This window comes from Phaenicophaeus curvirostris, chromosome 1, assembly GCF_032191515.1.
Source record: "Phaenicophaeus curvirostris isolate KB17595 chromosome 1, BPBGC_Pcur_1.0, whole genome shotgun sequence".
Classification (NCBI taxonomy): domain Eukaryota; kingdom Metazoa; phylum Chordata; class Aves; order Cuculiformes; family Cuculidae; genus Phaenicophaeus; species Phaenicophaeus curvirostris.
In genome coordinates this window covers 104,358,777-104,376,328 of record NC_091392.1, presented here as the reverse complement: position 1 = coordinate 104,376,328, position 17,552 = coordinate 104,358,777, and the positions used below count along the sequence as shown (strand labels likewise).

Genomic DNA, 17,552 nt, shown 5'->3' with positions numbered 1-17,552 from the left:
TTCAGACTTTTTATTCCCAGTCACAATTTTCCCATAACTTTTCTTTCTTGCTAAGTAGACTAATTCACAGACTTGTCTCACATGCTAGACTAAACTAGAAATTTCCAACTAGACTTTAATTTTTCTTCAAAATTACGATTGTATCATTTAAATTCAATTACACTTTTAGTGGAAGACGTAAAATTATTAGTATTGCAAACTTACTCACTGCCCTGATTACTATGTCTTAACTCTTATTACAGTCAGTTTTTAGACTTCACCACTGCTTTTAGTAAGACAAAATAAAAGGCTTAACAAAGACATATCTTCCTTTTATATAAAATGACAGTTACAACAGTTTTGAATTATGCTTATGGTCAAGTTTTCAAGTAATGTCATGTGACTGTAATACTATCTGTGGACTGTTAAAGTTTTTATATATTGAAGTATTTTTTAACACACAGTGAGTGCTTTGCTTTATACAGACAATCCTAGCCAAGAGTTATTTTTCTTAGTTCTCTCGAGGTAGTTGCTTCTTGTTGGGAATAAGATGAGTCATAGCTGGTGGTGCTAAGAGTTTCTATCTGTTAAAACTAAATGCTTTATCTCTTTTAGTCATCTTATCAAATTACGTAAACCTTTTCTTAAGTCAGCAGTGTTCACCTTAGGTACATCAGAGAGGAAAACTAGAAACTGATCTACCAGATAGCCGCCCATCTTCAAGAGCAAAATTGGAAGTTTAACTCCTAGTACATAGATGCCCCTCTTGGATTCTTGCTTTCTTTTGATCATTCTTTCAAAAAATGTATCCTGTCTGGAAACTAAAAAGGAAGGAATTAAATGGAAAATGAAAGAAACTTACACAAAAATAAGAGATGACTCCATCGTAGTGGAATTATTGAAACATTGTGATAAGATAGACTTCTCTTATTTCAGAAGCTACAGAATGACTATCTTATCACAATTTTTTCAGTGACCTCACTTTTTAAGTTTCAGAGGAAATGCCTTCAGTATGCAACCTCACACTGAGGAAAAAGCCAAAACAGATAGAAAAATATTGAGATTGCCAATGTTTTTTTTAGCGGAACTTTTTTCTTCACAATCTCTGCCTCTTGTTAAAACAAATCCAAATGACCAGTTGGAAGAATTCTAGACTATTTTTATTTCAAAAAAAAGCTGTATGGGCCCACATAAATCATGTATGGCTATGTGTCTTAGTTCAGAAATGTATTAATAAGAGAAATGGCAACATTACATCCCAATCCTGTATCATACACTAGAATGCAAACATACAGTTGTGCAGGCTTGTATAAATAAAAATCTCATCATAACCCTTTTTATATGCAGTATTCAAGGAAACATGTTTTGACAGGAATAGAATAACTGTAGGATGTTTCATCATTAAGTCCCTTAGTAGTTTCAACTAACCGTATGGTCAACCTCTGAAGCAGTACAGTGTTTCAGCTGAACTCTACTTTTCAGCTGGAACTCAACAAAAGCAGAAAGGGAAAAGGGGAAGGGGAAGGGGAAGGGGAAGGGGAAGGGGAAGGGGAAGGGGAAGGGGAAGGGGAAGGGGAAGGGGAAGGGGAAGGGGAAGGGGAAGGGGAAGGGGAAGGGGAAGGGGAAGGGGAAGGGGAAGGGGAAGGGGAAGAAAAAAACAGCTGAGTTGTTGCAGGAACAACAACATATTGTGACAGTGGTATTTAATGAGGTAGTGAGATTTAATTGCTATTTATATTGCAATTTCAACTTCTATATAATCACAGGAAAAAAGGTGAAGGTAGTGATCTACAAACAGACTCTGTGAACAAACTTAGAATGATACTTCAAAAGGAAAAAACAGAAAAACCAGCATGGTTTTATTGGCCGCTGCTGTGACCTAGAACTAGATTTCAGTGTAGACATCTGATGTTCTGATAAAATATTTTCTAATATCTCCATTCTTTTCTTACATTATTGCAAATACAAAAGAACAACCTGTGGCTAAAAACTGCATTTAATGACATACATTTTGAGGCTTTTTTCTTTGGGGGATGACACTGAAGCAGGTTCAATCCTTCCTGACTTCTTCAGAGATTTTATATGGTTCCTTCTCTGTTAAAATAACAAAAGTAGCATTAGAAGTAGTTTCTTTTCTCCAGTATCTGCTAACCTAACTTTCTATTCCTACTTTCCTCCTGGAAATGCTTTTCTGCTCCTGTTTATGTCAGTTCTTAGTCATTCCAATTTTATTCACTGTCTTCCAGCCTTTGTCTTGGCTTTCTCCATCAGAAATTATTTCAGTGCACATGACATAACTTCTGACCAAGCCCAGCCATGCTGCTTGATGAGTCCTGTGGTAATTCCTATTAATACCAGATAGCTTTCTACTGAAAGAGTTGTAATTGCACTTTTTATTTGGTCAGAAAGAAGATTACTTAGCACTTCAAACTCCCTTTACAGAGTCTTTAATTTATTTTCTAGATCTCCAGATCAAAGACTGCATGAAGGAAGTTTTCATACATTGCCAGAATAAAAAGGTTTAGATAGGTAACTGTTGAGAACCTTCAAGAGAAACTAAATGCTAAAAAACTTAATTTACACTGACTTGCAGCCCTAGTGAGGCTTCCACGCAGATACTACCAGTGCTGTGAAGCACCCCTAAATGATTTTGATAAAACTAGTATTGGAGAAATATTTTTTGGCAAAATCATTTTGCTTTTAATATTGAATAAAATTTGGTAGGTATTTTTCATGAATTAAGAAAACATAGACCAAATGCAAGTTAGTATACAATGTTGCCAGTCTGAATACCTATAGCTATATTCAATTATTCTTTAATGCTGCCAGGCCTAAATTAATAGAGATTTTGAATTTATTAAAATGGGGTAACTACTATACCAAAACTGCTGCACACATAACTAATCTTTTGCTTAAATAGTTTACAATGTAAAAGAAAAATAAAATATCATCAGAGTTGAGATGTCAAACATATATTTGATGCCTCTCAAAAAATGAAATATATTTACAGTTTGAACAATAAAGATTTCTCTTTCAACATCTGGAATTAAAAATAGAAAATTTCCTACTGAAAGTGCCTGGAGTGCATGTGACAGCAATCCTAGTGTTCTGCTTAATGATCCTGACAGTCCAGAATATTAAACAGTTTGATTTAAGCATCTTGAATATGATGAAGATCTAAAATGTTAATGGTAAGCCAAAGTTTAGAAAATGTAATAAGAGACAACTTTCCTATAAAAAAAATTCTTCTATCTTTCATCTGCTAGATTAAAAAATGTGGTTATTAATTATTATAGCTTTGATTTCTAGGGACTAAAAGAATTCAGATGTAAAATTTCCACTGTATTTTAAGATGTTTCAAGATGTCCTTGTAAGATTCCAGAGGTTCTTCACATTTACTTGCCTTCACACAGCCCTCACTTAATTTTTTTGCTCATCTTGACACTCTTTTATGGAATACTTTTAACCATTGTGATTTGACTTAGCAGTTTTCTGATCAAGTCACAGCTAACAAAGCCAGGATATAACCGTTCGAATTCCATAACCTTCCTGCACCACCCTTGCATCTTTACTCTTATTTCTGGCAGAAGAGACATTTCTGCATGTATCATGTACCCAGCTCCAGAGTCATTGCTCCCTTCTTCTTGTTCGGTTGGTGTCAGAGAAGGCGGTATTGGGTTTATCTACATATTTCTTCTCAAAGACATGACTTAAGCAACTTCAAGCTTGTAAGCAGGGACCAAAACAGCACTTTTATGCAAATATGTTGATCACTGGTATGTTCAGGCATCCACACGATTTCTAGAAATATAATCCTTGTTATTTTTATGTTAAGTAGTTTAAAAGTAGACACTAAATTGTAGATGGCTACAAGGCAAGCTCCTTCTTGACTCAGAATATGTTGCACGTTTCATTTAAGCAGTGTAAATTTATGGTCATTTGAAAACTGACAGATTCAAACTTCTTTTAAATAAGCATATGTTGAATCACTAACAAACTTTGAGGTCATGCAACACAAAAATTAAATGGATTTTTAGGAAAACAAAGAAGTAAGAAAAAAGTTTGTACTTCTATGTCAGGGCTACTATGAAAAAATTATCAACATTATTCTATGTCCCTGCAAAACCAATGAAGAACAGGAATTGATAATAATAAAGTATATCAGAATTTAAGCAATTTTCTTCAAAATACAGATCACTTGAAAGGATTTCTATGACTCCTAGTGGAAAAAGTGCCCATGTGGCCTACTACATTATTTCGATGATTTGAATCAGCTGTTCTATTTCTTCCAAAGGATATTGGAAAAGATTTGTAATGTCTTTTTCTTATATGAGGATTGAAGTCCTGTGAGCACTCATGGAAATTTCCCAAGCAAATTCCATGTAAATTTTAAGGAGAATGTCTCTTGCCTTCCATTTTTTCAGAATGGACTCATGTTTCTTTTTAGATATGAAGTAATAAATCCAGCACACGTCCTCACTGTTTCATGCCTCCTACACATCTATAGGCATTACTACAGTATTTTGAATTTAATACATATGGGTATTTACCTTATTTTTACTTAAAAAATATCTTGTGGCTTTACTCCGTATATTGGCTCATTTGGTTTAAATTGTACATTTGAATAGACATGACACTTGAAAATTAAAGAGCCAGTATATTCTATATATATTCTTTCTTTTCTTGGGAAATGATAAAAAGTTAATTTTCTACATAATTTTTTGTCAGGATCACAGAAGAAATATTTCCTTTAGAAAATCTTTCAGCAGGTAATGTGGTGGTGGGATTTGATTACTATTTCTAATACAGATGTCCATAGATACAGAGTCCTGGTTACAGGATGTCATTGTGGTAGATGCTGTTGAAACCCAATTCTTCCTTCACTCTCAAGATAAGTACTTTCTGGTCCACTACAGTGCAAAGTACCCTATTCTTCTCAAGATTGTCCTAGAAGGCTGCACTATTGCTGATTGTCTGGGTAAGATAAGCTTACAATGTGTTTCTCTTGTCTACAGAAAGCTGACTCTAAAATAATTTAGGTTGGAAATCAAGTAATAACTTTTGGTCACCACCATCATGGGCAAGATTTGAACTGATGGCTTAGATTGAAGCATGCTAAATTCTACCATCAACCACAGTATCTCAAGCTGTAAAATGAGAAAAAAAAAACCAAAACAAAACAGTGATTTTCTGTTGTGTGGGTAGTGTGCTTTAAATGTGAACGAGTCTTCCTAGCTGTGGCAGTAAGCAGCTTTGAGGTAATTGCTATTTTGTGTTTCATTTCAGAGACAGACGTTAAAATGAGTCATTGACTTCTGTTTCTGTGTTCTGAGCTGGCCCCTTTGCATGTAGTTTTATTGGTTTTAAAGGAACCGTGTACTGGCACAGCTGCTCCCAGTATAACAAGCATGTGCAGCACAGAGAAAAAACATTCCCACATATTTTTCTGGTAAAAATTTGGTGATTTTGTATACAATTTAGGCAATTAAATCCCATAATAGCTTTAAACGTAAAATATATTAAAAAAATACAATAGTTCCTCTAGTGATTTTACAGGATACTTGTTTACATTTGTACTTTTTTGTTATTTTCATTAAATGCATACTTTTTAAGAAGTCTTGCTCTGAGGTTTCAGTGTTTTCTTCTGTTGTATTTCTTTCTGATTTACTTTTAAAATTTATGTGTCTTGACCACTCCTTCAGTCTGCCATGTACAGGAAAGGTAATACCCCAAATTCTGCTGTGGGTGCTCTCTGTGCTTCAGCTGCCTTTAATAGAATGACACTTTAAAAAAGAAATCATATACTCATATAAAAATTTAGATAGAAAACTAAATTACATCAGCAGTGAAAAATCATATGACTGAAGCATCAATTCTAATTTTAAAACATTTCTTGAGACAATGCAAAATGTAATTCTATTGCTGAAGTGAGGCAAAGCTTCTCTGGGACAAAACTAATATAGAAGTCTGACAAATATTGTTAATAATCCGTTGATACGTATAACTGATGAGAACAGTGTTGACAGCACCATATTGCAAAAAAGAATCATAGCCTGATGGGAACATTACAACCCACTGGTAGAAACATGCATGGGCCTCTAATGCTGTTAGGGTTGCCCCCATTGTGATGGACCAGATTCTCAGGAGCTGACATATTCATTAATCAGAAGCTCTGTGGTACTACAAAAGGTCCTTAGTTTGACTAATATATGATTATAATTGAGGACTGTAGTACAGCAGAAATCTTGCCAAGCAATATCCTATCTGTGCCATTGACACTTTAGAGGCCAGAGATAACAGAAGGATTTCAGTATGTCTGGCTTCTTCTCATACAAAACAGTAACTATAAAATCCAGATAAATTCAAAAGCAGCTTAAGTTCAAAAAATAATACTGTATGCGTCTATTAGAATTTTCAAGTGAATGAATTCATTAATAACATAATAAATCTTGTTTCCTGCATCTATTAAATTAAACACTTCCTATTTTAAAGAATAGTTGCCTACCTACAAATGAGTGTCTACAAAATGGACATTTACATATGGATCTCCTTGTATGAATTTCTGCCCCATTAACAACTGATGTACATATACAGTGACATATTTCCATTTTAAAAGCTGAAATTAAAGTGTAAATATTGTTGCCTAATGTAGTTGGCTGTCAATATACAATTGTTATGCAAAATGTGACATATGTCATTTAATAAGAGAGCATAACATGCTATTTATAATATAACTGTTGGAATATGCTGTTCAGCTTAAGACTTATTTATGTATCATTGTGTACAGTTATAAATGTTGTGTTGCTCTATAGCTTGATTTTCCAATCCTTGGAAGTCAGGGTGTAGTAGCTATAGTTATTTTCACATGGATAAGTCTGATCGCACTGTGATGAATTACATCTTACTAGTGAGACTTTCAGCTTTGCATGTCTCACGTAAGTGAGGCAGGATTTTACCCCCTTCCAGTTCTTCATCTTAAATGTTCGTTCTTTTTTTGAATGATACAATCATGCCCTTTGGAAACCTAAACTGTCTTTTGAAATGAAGCTTAACTTGTCACTTAAGGAATGGTTCTATTTTTTTGTATGTAAACTAGGGCAGAATACATTTTTGTTAATTTTTAATAAAAATTAATGTCTGGAAAGAGGACTACATTATCAAAGGAATAAACAAAATTACTCTTGGAATCTTACTCTATTCGTAGTTGATGGAATATGTCTTTGATATCCTTATTTCCTTAGATTAACATTTTATTCCAGAATTGGTGCCTTCACCTTACTAAGTAATTGACTTAGCCTTGACAAAGAAATGCATAATGTACAGAGCCCTAGATATAAGTGAGGGAATAGAAATTCTTGTTGTAGCTTTCAGGAACACTCATAACCCTTGCAAACGGGAGATGTACAGATGTACTGATATGATGAAAATATTAGCGTATAAGCAGAAATTCCTGACATGGAGAAGGCTAGTCAGACATAGTCTGTGCATAGATTTGAAGGGATGAAATTTTTTCTGTTGCAAATAATGAACTCATGCTACAGTCTACAATGCAGAGACAGCCATAATCTTGACGTGCAACTTTCCACACTTGGTAGAAAGGTTATTAATTTTAGATACTGCAGTTGCAAAAGGAAGCATTTACTTTTCCTCCAGAGAGCAAGGAATGCTGTTCTATTCCTGTCATATTCACTTCTCAGTCTATATAGGAGTCACTCAAAAAAGGCTCCTGGCATCGCAACAGGAATGTCTTAAATTTGAGAAAAATCAAGCAATTCTGTTATTTATAGCTCATGTATGCAGCTTTCTTCAATTTTATAACAGAAGTGAGCACTACTGAACACTTTAGTGCACAATTTTCTACTAAGAAACCTTGGTGTTCAAAGTACACTTACATGCTCAGAACTTTTCCAGTATTCCTAGTCATAGATTTATGGAATCTTAGGAAAATATTGGTCAGAAGAGATCTCTGAAGATCATCTAGTTCAAGTCAAAGCTGGTTCACCTTCAAATTCTATGACATTGTCCATCTGAGTTTTTAGTATCTCCAGCAACTGTGATTCCACAGCCCCCTGGGGCACTTGTTTGACGGCCCTCATAGTGAAAAACTGTTTCCTAGCATCTAACGAGGATCATCCCACATCACAACTTGTGTCCACTGCCTCTTGTCCCAACCCTGTGAGCCTCTGAGAAGAGTCTGGTTCCACCTGTAAAAACTGCAAATCTGTAAAACTCTATAAGAAGCCCAGCAGTTTTGAAACAACTTTAGTGCTTATGATTGTGACAGGCACTGTACTCTTCACACTATAGGTTTTGAGTTCAGCCACTACTGCAGTAAGTCACAGATGTATTTCTAATATGTATCATTCTTATCCCTTTAGTATATAGATGCCATTGCTTTTTACAATGCCAGTTCTAGATATCTCAAAGGATGGTGTGCTACCATCTTTTATTCAGTAGGAAAACACAGACCTGTGTTTCACACAGCTGTAAACTTACTGGTTCTCTTGTGAATGCCACAACTATAATAGAAACTTCCTTTGACCTCCCCCTTTTGCCCTCAGAAAGCAGAAATCTGAGCCTGACTTTATGTATAAGCCATTTTCAAATTATTTTTTTAACTAAGAATTATTTCTCTGCTTTCCTGAATTTTTGACCAAGCTGCAAAGTTTGAAAGATACTTTGTCTTTTTTTTTTATAAGTGGTAAAAGTACATCGATAGAACAAATGGAAAGCATGATCCACAAAATCTTTACATGATAACATGTTATCCATCATACAAATATTTGTGCTTATTGCCTACTCTGAATCTCAGATAAAAATCAAAGAATCAAGTAGAATTTACGTTAGGTGAGACTATTTTAAGACTTGTCAAGAAATCGTACCATCTTTCTGTTACCAGTTTTTGCACATTTAATGAGCTGTGGATACAAAACCTAAATTGAGCATATGATGTGTATCAAAAACTTGCAATAATTTAATTTACCAAATATTTATCTTACCAACAGTATAGATCGTCCTTACAACTGTGGTAAGCACTGTAGCTGTACTAGTAATTAAAAAATAGTGCAGACATGCTAACACAGTCTAGCAATGTAAGCACATTTCAGACTAAGGTTCTTAGTGTTGCTTGATTGGTATTTCCACAGGAGCATTCTGAAGTCAGATGCCACAACTCAGGAATTTTTAATGTTGAAGCAGAAGGTGGTCCTGTGTGCTGCATGTAAGAGGCACCTTTGAGACAGAGAAACACGCACGTGCTCCTAGCCCCCTTTTTTTTTTTTTTTTTACCCACGAGAGCAGTTCTAGGAAAGCAGATTCATCAAAATTGTGGTAGCTAGGGACAACAGAAAAATTAATCTCCAGGGGCCTTCATGAAAGACATCTAGCCACAGTGCTTGCAGTTTTTCTCACAACATGTTTTCTTTTCCTGAACTGAAATCCTGATTTACCTTTCAGTGTCCAATCTTCCTCTGCAGCAGGAATAACAATCGTGCTTCAGCATTTATAAGGATTAAAACCCATAAATTCTGTTCTCTCATCATGTATTCAATAGTCAGATGACATCAGAACTCAATGACCTGGAACAGAATAGCATAGAGGAAGACAGAGTATGTTTTCTCGGAAAGTCTATGTTCACCGTGGAATTTCTTCCTTTTTGTTTTTATATTTCTGAGGCTTTCTAACCTTACATTCACCGAATTATCCTCTGGATCTGCCCTTTGCTCTCCTCTAGAGTCTAGAAATACCAGGTTCCTAACTGAAATACTTAAATTAGTTACCTACCTTTAAATTATATGGTCATCACATCACATGTATGTGACGTGCCTTGGCCTTCCTTACCCCATCCCTACACAATCAGGCAGTGTCCCTGTACTCTTCCCAGGTTCCCTGTCCCTGCTTGCACTGCCTGTGCAGTTCCTTCTTGCTCTTCAGTTTGACCAGCAGGTCTCGACTCAGCCACCCCGGTCTCTCCCCTTCCCTGCCTGATTTCCTATAACTGGGGACTGAGCGCTCTAGTGACTTTCAGCAGTTCCTTGGATAAGTAACACAAGCATCCAGAACAAATTCTGTACGATCCACTTCAACTCAACCTCTTCTCTTTCAGAAGATAACAAGAGCTTTTTAAGGCAACTAGGAAAAGGAGTACATTATTTACATTTGTAACAACAGAAATGGTAATGTTGGTTTAGAAGAAAAATGCTGCGAGTGGTAAAGCTCACCTCAAAAACACTAGCAATCTTAGAAGACTTAGAAGACTTAGAAGACTTAGAAGACTTAGAAGACTTAGAAGACTTAGAAGACTGGGTCTGTTTTTCGTACACTAAATATGTATTTTAATGCAGATATATAAGCCTAGGAATCAAAGATACAAAATATCAGACCAGGGAAGCAATGAAATCTTTACTTGTACCAGACCTGTACAGACGTCTAATCTTACTGTTGTTTTACCAAATTAGTCCATTTGATGACATTAGTATGAAGAAAGGTAGTCTTACTGCTCCATTTCCACGTTCCAACGTATCGCATTAACAATACTCTTTAAACTGAACCTTTATATGCACCGATAATGATGTCTTTTCTCATCCTGCTCACACAAGTATTTCATCAGTTGTCATATTGCTCATAGCCAAACAAATAGTTGGCACGTTCAGTTCCTCTGTATAGAGTTTGCTACTCAAGCAAAGAACATCTGTCTTGTGGGTCATGTTCATAGGAGGTTATTGAAAGACAGGAGACATGAGCATATGGTTTTTTAATTCTAATATTTGCACTGTATCTTGTAATGGAAGCAAACACTGTTTCGAGCTCTGTAGGCCCATGAAGCCGGTCTGTGACATGTCCTGTGTTTATAAGCCATAACACATATGAACCTCCATTGTAGTGCTCTAGTAGATGACATTTGCAGGAGCTGGTGGAGAATGTTGGACCTTGGTTTGGTTTGGTTTGGTTTGGTTTGGTTTGGTTTGGTTTGGTTTGGTTTGGTTTGGTTTGGTTTGGTTTGTTTGTATGCTAGCCAAACTTAGCCAAGTTTTCCAAATTTGGCCAAACAGCACCAATAAAAAACCAATAGTCTCAGATTCTGCTATCCATTTTGAAGGACTGTTTTCTCAAAGAAAAAAACCCACTATAACATATATAGGCAAAATTTATGCTTGAAAATGCTTGATTAAATTTGGCTCAATCATCTCAATATTTTTCAAAGCGTTTAGTAGTTGAAAAGTGGTATTCCATGGAAGCAAATTAATAAAACAGTAGCAACTATAATGAATGAAGCTGAGAATGTTTGTATGAGTCATTATACCCTTTTACAGGTAAGGGTTTTGAAGACTGTATATATCTACAACATGTTCTTGTCTACATCAGCTGTATTTAAATTTATCTTAAATTTATTTGAGAAGCATGAAAATAACTCTACAGTGTATAGATATTTCCAATTTAAAACTTAGTAATAAGCAAATCAGCCTTTTCACTAATGCTGTGTCCTTGACATGTCCACTACAAAGGGAAATATTGTTTAATATTTCATGTCTTGTTACACATACTGCTTTCAGGTAGGTGATTTATGGTTTTCTCGGTTTGCCAATTCACACGCACACTGACAAAAAATACCATTTTGATCACCTTACCCTAATTAGCCTTAATTATAGCTTTCTTCACAAGGTAGTCTTTAGATGTATTAGTACATATTTATCTGCAGGGCATATTGTAAGTATAGGAGGACACTATTCTCTGATTTGCGTAAAGAGGTTCTGAAGAGTTGTCATCTGGCTTTGTACGGAATAGCAATAATCTTAGACATGAACTTAGACTACAAACACCTCACACTGTCATGCTTGGCAACAGTAAAATATTTGTCACTAATTACAGATGAGAATCAAGCTCCACCAGGGGAGGTTCAGGCAGGACATTAGGAAAAAATTTTTCATGGAAAGGGTCATTGGGCACTGGAACAGGCTGCCCAGGGAGGTGGTTGATTCACCTTCCCTGGAGGTGTTTAAGGGACGAGTGGATGAGGCGCTGAGGGACATGGTTTAATGTTTGATAGGAATGGTTGGACTCAATGATCTGATGGGTCTTTTCCAACCTGGTGACTCTATGAACCTATGATCCTAAACAACTTACAGACCATTTATTTGAGTAGATGTGTGCTGATTCTGTGATTCTGTGTGATTCAGGGTACAAAAATGTGGTACAGATCCTTTATGTGAAGAAGTTATTAATAAATCTCTAGCAGATGCAAAATGAAAAAAAAAAACAACAAACAACAAAAAAACAGCAAGGAAGAGACTTGACAAAAGAAAAATACTTTGGACTAATTGTTCTAACATGTCAGAAGGTGAGTGCTTAATGTTTAGAGGAGTTGGAACTGGATGATCTTTAAGGTCCTTTCCAATCCAGTCCATTCTATGGTTCTATGAAATAGCTGACGCTAGCACAGCAAAGGGACTCGCACGTTTTTATTCACCAATTAAGTTTTTATTAGTCTTAAAACGATGCCCAACTCCAACATCCCTCTAAAAACTAGAAGCACGGGCTGGCAGCGCTACCGACATATCCGACAGGGTTTCTTCGTCCGAGTCCCGTGTTTCACCACGTTGTTTCGGGCTCCCCCCTGGAGAATAGGTGTATCGCCTTTCGGAGCAGGCTTGGGGGGTCCTGGGTTCCAGCCCCCCCCCCCCCCGTCTCAGCGCCGCGCAGCCCCCCGGAGGCTCCCGGGGCCGCCCCCCCACCGTCCCCCCACCCCCCGCAACAAAAGGCGGCGCTGCCGGGCGCGGGGGCGGCCGCGCGCCAGTAGGGGGCGCTGGCGGATCGCCGTGCGGCAATGCCGGCCCTGCCCGCCCCGCCCCGCCGCGCCGAGGCTCCGCCGGCCGTCACCTTGCTCCTTCCTTGCTCTTCACGCCCCCCCCCGCACCTTCCCTGCTGTGTTTTAGGGTGTATTTTTGAGGCATGACAGGCTCTGCCGCGCCCGTGGGGCACGGGGCTGCTCCCCCTTGTTCCCTGCGGCCCTCGGAGGGTGCCGGGCGCTCCCGCCGAACTTCCCCGCTGGCGGGACCTGCGCCCGGCAGCCGAGGCGCCCCCCGGCCCGGGGAGAGGGCTGGGAGAGAGCCCCACAGGCCTACAGACCTGGATCAGGAGCCACCAGTTCCATTCCATTTGCCACCTTTCCCTCCTTCCTCCTTTCCTTCCTCCTTTCCTTACTCCTTTCCTTCCTCCTTTCCTTTCTCCTTTCCTTCCTCCTTTCCTTCCTCCTCTCCTCCCTGCTCTCCTTCCTTCTTCCCTCCCTCCCTTCCTTCCTCTTTCCCTCCCTCCCTCCCTTCCTTCCTCTTTCCCTTTCTCCTTCCCTTCCTTCCCTCCTCACAGAGTGGGTCAGCAGAGAAATCCCCAGGGAAAGACCCTTCCCTCCCACGTGTCCCAAGAGAGGGAATTAGGAGCAAGAGAGGGAATTGGGGAGCAATTTCATTAAATCACTTACTGGAAAAAAAAAAACAAACCCAAAAAACCAAAAAAACCCTTTCAATTGAACAGGAAGCAGCACTATATATGCTACCTAGATTACATATATATAAACGCACCCACAATGTGTGTATACACACACACAATTCAGATACACACACTGTACACTGTATATATACATATACACCTATGTACAGTATATACAGTGTATCATCTATACAGTATATGTCTACGTAGAGATATATACAGTATCTAGACATACATTGTATCTATACAGTATATATATCTATATAGAGATATATACAGTATCTCTAGACATATACAGTGTATCCTGAGAGATATATGTGTACAGTGTACATATATAGTGTATAGATGCATATATATGTAAAGGTACATAGTGTATGCATAGAATAGATATACATGATGGATCTAGATATATAGTATATTTCATATATAGATGTGTACAGTGTGTCTATACATATATACTGTATTGATAGATATATAAGTATATATATAATGTATATAGTATCTAGATATATACAGTGTGTCTAGACACATGCAATGTATCTCATACATGGCTGTGTACAGTGTACCTATACCTATATACTGTATAGATACATATATAAGTATACATATATAAGTATACATATATAGTGTATAGATACAGTATCTAGATATATAGTGTATCTAGAAATATACAGACTATCTATGCAGTATATAATGTATAGATACTTTATAGATAGACTACGCTTAGTGTATTGCTACACTGTGTGTATATATATTTATAGCATATAGATACACTATATAGTGTATAGCTACAGTATATCTATATGCTATATAGATACATATATAGTGTGTGAGTACATATATATATCTATAGAGTGTGGAAACACAGTGTCCATATACATGTATGCATAGTATAGGTATAGTCTAGGTCGCATATATACTACTGCTTCTCAGCGCTTCCCGTTCAGTGGGCTGTGTATATACCCTGTGCAAACACATCTACACCCGCTATACGTTCTATACCTCCGCGCCGGGTACCGGAGCCGCCGAGGAGCGGCGGGAGCCCTCGGAGCGGCCCCGCGGCTGCCGCCCGGCCCCGCCGTCCCCACCTCGCCGCCCCGGGCGGAGAGGGACGCGTGGGTGTGGAGCGCGGCGCTCTAGTCCACACCCCGCAGCCTCCCTTCCCCAGGCAGCCTCGGGAGCCGCGCTCATTCTCCTCCCTCTCCTCGGCAGCCGGTGTGTCCGCGGCGGCAGGAGGGAGGAGGAGAGAGGGGCACCCGCCGCCCCCGCTCCGCGGCTGCTGCCCTCCGGCAGCGCTTCCAGCGCGGAGGGGAGGGTGCGGGGAACGGGGCTTCGTTTCGGGGGGATGCCGAGGGGACCGCCGCCCGGGCGTTCCTATTATGGAAGTTAAGTGAGAAACTCCGCGGCTTGAACTGATTTGGTTAGAGAAAGGGAGAGAAAGGGGTAGGGGGAGGGCGAGAGGAAGGCAAAATAGCCAAACCGAGCCAATGGTTTTACGGCAAAGTGCCGGGAAGTTTGCGCAGCACTTTCTAGGAATCGGGTCCTTTCTCAGTATCTCCTTGTCTTCCGAAGAAAGAGCTCGCTTTCGGATTGCCATGGATCCTAAAGAGAGTCCTAGACACACTTGAATAATTCCTCTGCTTGGGCTGGATTGGTGGCAATTTAGGAAGGAGCGCGTGTGCGAAGCAGAAGCCTCCCGAGCTCGCTCGCCGCTGCAATCTGTATGGATCTAAAAGTGTCACGTTCGGGACCTTTCCCTCTGCAGCTTTTGATTTGAAGATTTCTCTTTCCACTTTAAGAAGCTGCTAGGAAACTGAAAACTTTTGGACCTACCTCTTACTGGTTTCGGATACTTTTTTTTCTTTTTTTTTTTTTATCATCTCTGTGGAATTGGTCTCGCAGGCGATTGGGATTGCTTTAATATGTCAAAATGGGTCTGCTGACGCCACTCCTGCTCTTTGGATTTGCATTTTCTCAAGTCTACGGTAAGTTTGCCTGTTTCAGATACGCCGTTTCTGTGCAGAAATCCCCTTCATCTGAATCTGATTTGGGACAGCACATGGCCGGCACTATAAGCTGTAACCTTACAGAGCCTTAAGTTTGTTTCTGGTATAAAAACCGGTATTTCGGGGGCTGGGGGGGGAATAGTTGTTTCCAATAAGCAGTCCTTTCCGTCTGCTATCATAATGGAAAAGCAGTTTATGAATGGAAGAAATGTCAGCTTGAGGCAGCGAGGAAAGAGTGAAAACTACCGAGCTGAGTCTTTCCTTTCGGGGGCGAGGCGGTGAGGAGAAAGGAAAGGCTGTCGTAACCGATATTACTTTGCCTCCTTCTATTGTTAAACTTTCCACCGTCAGCGCCAGCCGGTGGAACCAACAGCCCGGCTGCGCCCCGGCTCCAGGTGAGGCGAACCTCCGGGAGCCCCTCAGCGCCCCCTTTGGAGGCTGGGGAGAAGGAGGCTGGATTCCACCCCTCCCGCGACTCCCCCCTTCGGGACGGCTCCGCCACGCTTCTTGCGGCTTTCAAGTTTAAGTAATGGACGGGGAGCTATAAATTTAGCATCTCGAGGAAAGCGCGCTCTGGGAGGGCGGAAACTCCAGCGCCAGGGTAGATTGTCTTTCCAAGTAGAGGATGGCGCTGCACTGCAGCCCCGGCGCTAGATGCCTCCCGGTAGTTAAAGCACACGGCTAGGGAGCAGCATCTGTAAGAGCCTGCGCTTCTGCACGAGGGCGTGCTGGGACCGAGTGCTCAGCAGCCCTCCCGGTACCGAGGATTCGCATCTCTATGTGGTCTTTTAGGCTCTTGATGGATATAGTGTCCGGGACCCTGCCTGGTTTTGCCTCTCAGAGCAAACTTTGTTCGGGAAGCTACTGCTTACGGACTGTATCAGTCCTGAAGCAAGGACTCCAGGTTTATTGTTTGCGGTCACAGGCTGCTTAGGGTATTTCTCCCCCTCCTCTCGTCTTCCCCCACTCCCTAGCAAGAAAGGAGGCAAAGGAGATGAGAACAGGGGAACATCCAAGTGCACTTCACATGGGTTGCATAATATGCTGCTCTGTTTAACGTTCAGATTGCTCTTGCGATCAAGATTTCTTTGTAGTGTAGGTAGATGCTAAGCAGTAAGAAGTTTGAACTGTGAAAGGATTTAATGGAACGTTTGGGGTTATCAGCATGGTGATAGTTTTGCAGGGATTCTTTTCCTGTTTATTTTCCCTATTTTTCCTATTTTGATCCCTTAAGTTTAAGACAACTGATATTTGAGGTATCTTTGTACGTATCTTTGTATGCAAACTGAAAACATCAGGCCGTAGAAATGTAATTATTAGTAAGTGTTTAAAATTGTATGTAGCTAGAAGGAATACAATTAAAGTGCTCAGTGGAAGTGACAGAGTGAATCAGAGGAGCTTGGTGTTACAGAATGTAATTAATGTACCGGGCTGTTTGGAGATACATGAAACAAATGCAATTAACCAGCTTGCTGGAACGACAGGAGCAAAACGTAATTTATTCTGGTTTTGTCATGGGGAACACAAGTAGAACCTTTGTTCTGGTGTAGCCTTTATAGGACAAGATGGGGGTGGGGAGTGGTGCATGTGAACCATATAGCTAATTTAGAGCTTGGGCCATTAGAAAAAAGCCAAGAAACTGCCCAGAATAGATATGATCCACCCCTTTTGTAGGAAGGTATTGAAGAGATTGTCAAGTTTGGCTGCATTAACAACTCCTTTAAATAAATAAATAAAAAGCCTTGAGGATAGCACATCTTGACCAAGCAGAGATAAGCTGTTATTGTCAAAATGACAAAATGACTAACAAGTAGCTTTGAAGAAATAGTGTCGTGCGAGCTTGGCATGCAGTACTTTTGTCTCAGTAGGAGCATAGTAATTATGATTACACCTTAGGGTGACATATACCACCAGTTGCTTTGAAAAGATCTGTATCAACACTGGCACTATTTGTAATGCTTTAATTTTAAGAAAGAAACAAAACAAAACAAAAAAAGCTCAACTTATTTAATAGGTCCTTGGTTTGTTTTCTGTGTTTGAAAGTTACCTCTTAGTGCATTTCTGGTTTGAGGGTGTTTTTTGTTC

The 17,552-nt window shown here is 39.4% G+C and overlaps 1 protein-coding gene and 1 pseudogene across 16 annotated transcripts in view; one reads left to right on the top strand and one right to left on the bottom strand.

Annotated features, from left to right (window-relative positions):
• Nucleotides 1-15,058, bottom strand: part of LOC138716629 (fibronectin type-III domain-containing protein 3a-like) — an 80,713-nt pseudogene extending 65,655 nt beyond the window's left edge.
• Nucleotides 1-17,552, top strand: part of ROBO2 (roundabout guidance receptor 2) — a 905,955-nt gene that overhangs the window by 434,858 nt on the left and 453,545 nt on the right. Inside the window, exon 1 of one of the 16 annotated variants that reach the window (XM_069870299.1) lies at nt 14,826-15,446. The exons of the other annotated variants lie outside the window; for them this stretch is intronic. Within the exon in view, the coding sequence (XP_069726400.1) occupies nt 15,392-15,446 (55 nt within the window). The 5' untranslated portion in view covers nt 14,826-15,391. Of the gene's footprint in view, nt 1-14,825; nt 15,447-17,552 lie in introns of those variants that run through there. 16 annotated transcript variants of the gene reach the window in all.